Here is a 6,322-nt window from a genome sequence, read left to right as displayed (position 1 = left end):
TGATAATCCATGCTGCAAATGTGGTCATCACTTTGAAGATACTGAACATTTTTTTATTGAATGGCTCCTTATATTCAAATGCCCGAAATAATACAATAAATAATTTACCGACTATCCATCAAAACACGAATGTCTTATTGCACGGAATTGGCGATATAGAAAACTCACTCAATATTTTTAACATTGTCCACACGTTTTTCGAAATTACCAGACGGTTCAAGTGACTACTATAACGCACTTATCGTAACTACATTTTCAATTGTACATTACTTGACTATTTCTAAAATATAAATCCTTCCAGAGACAGCTATAACACAATCATTGTAATCATATTTTCATGTGTACATTGATTATTTATTTCTTAAATGTAAATACATGTATCTATATCTGACAGGGAGAGGGGTTTAATATAGGCTATGTCTGTTCCCCATTTCCTATTCAGATACAAATCTGAATAAAAATATCGCTTAAAAAAATGACTGGCCAACGGACTTGCATATTGTTCAAGGAAGGGTCACTGGTGTGTACTAGCGTGACAACATCCTGGCACCGATAGTTCTGCCCTTTGCCCAACGTGCAGGTCGACGTTTCATCTTTCAAGATGATAATGCCCGTGTCCACCGCGCTCGTGTCGTGAATGACTACCCCCAGCGTCACCATATTGTCCATATGCCTTGGCCAGCCATGAGTCCTGACCTTTCCCCTATAGAGCATGTCTGGGACATGATCGGGAGACGTGTTCGTCAACGTCAACCGACAACACTGCAAGAATTGGCCGTGGCACTGCAAGCGGAGTGGGTTAAATCGTGATTGGCCAGTTGATTAGGAGCATGCCACGACGAATTGGTGAATGTCCGAGGATTGGTGGAGCAATTACTCATTATTAAGACAAAAATCAAAAACGTCTATTTTCCCTTTTGACAGTGTATCTCTTTGCGAGTGAAATGGGGCCATCAAATAAGCCACCCATATGAACTGGTTATCTTCACGTGTAGGCAATTGGCCTGTTATTAACATACACTGGTTACCCTTAATAAAACACAGCAGTGCATTTCCGCAGTTTTGTATTGTTTCTGAATATCCCCTACTTTTTTTGCAGAGAATATATGTATAAATTTCAAATATTGCATTGTTTGTGTTTCTCTATGTATTGTATTACATTAATTATGAGGGGTGGGTGACCGAATGTTTAACGCGTGCACGTTGGATAAAAAATCTGTCATTGAGTCAAGTGGCGTGGTTCGATTCCCCGCTTGTACGTGATCATGAGTAAAGTCGCCAGTCCAGCCTCTCCCCCCCCCCCTCGACTCATTAATAAAGTCCATTACGCGCAAGCGAATCATTGTTATTTTATGTCGACGGCTTATACTGTAACGCTATTGGAATACTCTTGGATTACTCAACCTAGAAACAGCATTGCTTCTTGTCACTTATCTCCGTTCCCAGTTGTGACCTCCACTTTGCAAGGGTTGAAGTGACTCATTCCGGGGCAGAAATTGAAAGAATAATAAATCAGAATGAAGATATAACTAACGGTAGCTACTCGTGCACATCAAAATATGCCAATATTTATAAGATATTCTTGACATTTGGTCTTTGTCCACACCGTTCATACGGCTCTGTGTCGCGTACAGCTATATTTAACCCTTATTTCTATTTCAGCTTTTGTTACGATGCAAATTCTAATAGTAAGGCTATCAATACGACAGGTAGTAATGCTTGGTAGCATATTTATTTCTACAGGAATTCTAATCTCTGGTTTTGCTGCTAATATCACTGTCCTTATCTGTACACAATGCTTCTTCGTTGGTAAGTTAAAACTTGTCAGGAATTCTGCTTGGTTTACATTGTCCATTTTGTGTTTATAATTCTAGCGATTTTGAATTCGTCTAAAATGCTGAGCAAAACGACAGGTGTATAGTGTTGGGTTCCATTTCCTGATTTGATATTGGTTGGAGAGAGAGAGAGAGAGAGAGAGAGAGAGAGAGAGAAATGGGGTTTAACGTCCACTCGACACAAACTAGGTCATTTCGGGACTAACATATGGTTTAATTTTATTTCAATAATTCGCTTGCGCATAGGGGTCTTTAGCAGTGGGAGGAAACCGGAGGACCCGGAGAAAACCCACGAGGTTGGACAGGCGACCCTACTCCTTGTCACGTACAACCAGGGATTCGAAACCACGCCAGTCGACTCATTGACAGACTTTATGATACAGCACGCGCACGCTAACCATTCAGCCATCCAACCCCCCAGACTTTTACAGGAGTTGGGGGTTGAGTGAAAGACGTTAATTATAAGTATGGTAATGAAATCTATTATGCATTATAACCATATGTATCCAGCTTGATATAAAATGTAGAACTGAACTGATGCTTTGTTATTCCTGGTAAGACAAACCTCTTAACTACCTATAAGAAAAACGTCCTAACAACGTGAAAAGAAAGCAAAGAAGACAAATGAAAATACTAGACGATCCCAAGGCTATTAAGATATGTAGTAAGAATAGGGTGTATGGGTCATACGTAGGATGTGGCGACCGGATTTGCTCGGCCCGTTTTCCATGTCTGACAAAAGACCCATGGTGCTACAATATATGTTGCTTCAAATTTTGTTATATTGTATTAGCTTGATAACGTTGAGAGAATACTCTTCGAAACGTCGCCTAAATAAATCAGTAGCTGTTTTTCCATAAGTATGTGTTACAGTTTATTTATCCACCCAGTTACTGAGTGCCACTTAAAGAATATCTGCCTAGATTGCATTTTACGGTAACCAGGCCCTGTTTTAAGAATGGGCGTGTTATATTTACTCTTCCTGGGCGAGTTCACATGAGCAAACGAGATCTTGCTGTACTTCATTATTATTTCATTTTGAAAAATAATGAAGGACACGTTCCTAAATAAAATCGTACAACACAATGTTTTATACAGGTTGATATCCTTTAATAAAAATACGCCCATTTTCTTTTTACCTCCTTTGTTATTTTATACATATAAAACATATTGATCTCATCATTAAAGTTTATTGAATATATTTCATTTTCTTTACAGGTCTGGGACAGTCGATGATAGTTGGGCCGGGATTAGTGGCAATAAGTCAATATTTTTATAAACGGCGAGCCTTGGCTGTATCCATCTCAAATAGTGGAATTAGCCTTGCTTCAGTTACATTTCCTATGCTATGTCGCTTTTTATTGGACACGTACGGTCTACAAGGAACATTACTTATATTTACGGGTATAGAGCTGAATATATTGGTATTTGCTATGTTAATTAAACCTTTAAAGCCACCAGAGTACTCATCAAAACCACCCCATAAAGCGACTCGTATAAGTGTTGATTATTGGGAATCTGAAAACCAAGCAGATGCTGGCAAAATTGAGATGGATCATGCTTGCAAACCCGAAATAGACAACGTAAATGCAGAATCGAAATTAAATCAATGTGAATCAAAATTAAATCAATGTGAATCAAAAAATAAATTACTTCACAATAATGAGAACCAAGGGCGTCTTACCTCCTCGTTGCTTTCTCTGCCACAACCCCGGAGGCGACGGTCAATTGACAATATTTTAGAAGATGAAATCAAGAAGAGCCCCGGTTTTCATCCAGAAATTCATTCAATGTCAACAATGTTGGGAAGTATTATTTCTCTACCACCGGCGAGTAGATTGGACAAACAACCGTCTAGTGGCATTTTCAACGACATTAAAGGCGTTTTAAAATCTCTTGATTTTCGTTTGCTGAAGAGACCCTTGTTTCATTTCATTGTTTTAACAAGCGTTTTTGGTGTTCCAATATATAACTATATTCAATATCTGCCAGCAATTCTAGAGGAATTTGGTGCAGATCAGAATCATGTTCCCGTACTTCTTGCTGTCATTGGAGTGTTGAGCTTTATCTCCAGGATAGGACTTGGTTTCATAGCTGATTCGGGGTACATGAAGATACAGACAATCATGATGCTGGCCATATTTATTACTGGTGTTAACTGTCATTTAATGCGATTTTATCAAACCTATGCAAGTCAGTATGTGTGTGCAGTTATATTTGGACTATTCGCCAGTATGTACATAAATTTTTTCTCTGTTTTGATAACATCGCTATTGGGTGTTGAAAATCTTCCGAAAGCATATGGTTTCCTCACTATTTTACATGGTGGAGTTGTCGCCCTTATACATCCCATACTCGGTGAGTGTCTTTTATTATTTTACATGGTGAAGTTGTCTCACTTATACATCATGCACTCGATAAGTGTGTTTTATTTTGCACCAGGAGTATAGTTTATGGAAACCAAGGTGATTTGAATGAACCATTTCCTAACAGTTGGTTTGTTTTACCCAAACAACCTGCAAAGGTTATGGATTTCTCACTATTTGGACTTAAACTAGTAAATCTCTCCCCATTGACTTCAATGTTATAACCATGACATTTATTGGCTTATAACATTTTGTTATCCCTCTTAGGCCCCATGTGACGTATACGCCACACGAATTTTAAGGGGAGGGGGGTAGGGACAATAACACGAATTCAACTAGTTACCACTTAAGTCCAAAGTGACACCATTGTCACACTAGTAGGGCCATCTAGGGTTAGTTTGATGGACTAACAAAAGCATGCCAGCCTGTCCAATGTGACAGGTAAAATACCTTTTGGTCTAAGAGGGTTAATATTCCGATGATCTTTATAACCACTCAAATGAAATGAAATGGGGTTTAACGTCCTACTGTATAACCACATAAAGTCCAATATGTCACAATGACCTGCTAAAAATATTAATTAGTGTTGATCATTTCGATTTTTTGCTAAGTCTGATTAAAAGAATATATAGTCAGTGACGTCATTTTAGTGTGCGATCACCTAAATTCATGTCGGTTTACTGCCTTATCAAAGGCTAAAAATCATGAAGAATCACCAAACCTGACAGAAAAGGGAAATTAAAAAAAAAACACCTCTTCGATTTTAGTTTAGACCAAAAAGCAAGAAGAACTGTCACACTGCAGCAAATGGGTATGGAAGACCAAACAGCTCTTTATTCGGTGTTCTTAATTCTTAGTTCTTAATTCATAGTCATTAATTCTTATTTCTTCATGTGTTGTCGTATTTCGACATTTGTACACTAAAATTAACATTTGTATCTTAAAATAAATATTTGTTTTACAAATTAGACATTTGTAAAATGTATTTTTGTTTAATTTAATTCTATTGTAATATAAAGATAAAAATTTATTTTAGTAAATCAAAAAAATAATCTACATTTACATTCCAATTTCATCATAGACATACAACGAAAAACAAATCTCGAACAAAAAATTTCTAAATACAAATCTTACAAAACATTTCTCTAAAAACATTTCTCGAAATTCATCGAACCGGAACATTATGACGACATGAGCGGAAATCAACCTGGAATACATTAAGTCACCACACAACAAAGGAGAATCGGGCAAACATATATACAATAAGAAAAATCGCTCGATGACCATGACTTTAGTGAAATCGTGTGCGTGTTATGTTTCTCTCTCTCTATATATATATATATTGGTTAATCTGATCTAGCATTAAATACAATAAATTGAAAGTAGCTTATTTTCAGAAATTAGGTTTTGTCTGATAGCGACATATTTCTATGGATAAACGAACCAGCGGCTGCCAGGCAGGATACGCCCACATTTTTCAAGAGATGGATAGAGAACAAGCTAAACAAAAAGCGATTTTCGTAACATCAAGGGCCATAATTCAGGAAGCTACGATCAGATATGTGCGAATATCAACAGGAATCAAGATCTTTGGGGTTATAAACATGTATTTCAAGCTTCGTTAAAATCGGATCAAAATTGTGACATCTAGAGGGTCCACAACCTTGATATACCAGATGTTTACACTATTTGCGTAGACGGGCGGCTATTTTGTCTGGTAGTTTTGGTCCGATTTCCATGAAATTCGAACTCAACCAACAGTACGATGTAACGGTGACATATTCGAACGTTGTTTTTTTTAAATCAGATAATAATTGTGACCTCGAGGGACCACAAGCTAAATACGCGATTTTTCGTACAATCGGGGGCCATAATTCAGGAAGTTATGATCCGATATGCGCGAATGTTGAAAGGAACCAAGATCGTTGGGTTATAAACATGTATTTCAAGTTTCATCAAATCGGGTCAAATTGTGAGCTCTAGGGGGTCCACAACCCTGATACCATATTTTTACACTGTTTGCGTTCGAGGGGCGGCTATTTTGTGCGGCAGTTTTGGTCCGATGTTCACGAAATTCGAACTCAACCGTCATTAAGGTGTAACGGTGATATATTCAAACGT

The 6,322-nt window shown here is 37.6% G+C and overlaps 1 protein-coding gene across 1 annotated transcript; it reads left to right on the top strand.

The window, feature by feature from the left end:
• Positions 1-3,178: 3,178 nt before the first annotated feature.
• On the top strand, positions 3,179-4,114 carry LOC126809927 (uncharacterized; the record flags this gene model as incomplete). The annotated part of the gene is made up of 2 exons (XM_050534810.2): positions 3,179-3,418; positions 4,046-4,114. Coding segments are annotated over exons 1-2 (309 nt in total), but the record flags the coding sequence as incomplete, so codon positions are not given.
• Between the last annotated feature and the right edge of the window lie 2,208 nt (positions 4,115-6,322).

This window comes from Patella vulgata, chromosome 1 (assembly GCF_932274485.2).
Source record: "Patella vulgata chromosome 1, xgPatVulg1.2, whole genome shotgun sequence".
Lineage (NCBI taxonomy): Eukaryota > Metazoa > Mollusca > Gastropoda > Patellidae > Patella > Patella vulgata.
Note: the sequence above shows the minus strand (reverse complement) of the source record. Positions and strands in the feature narration are given on the sequence as shown.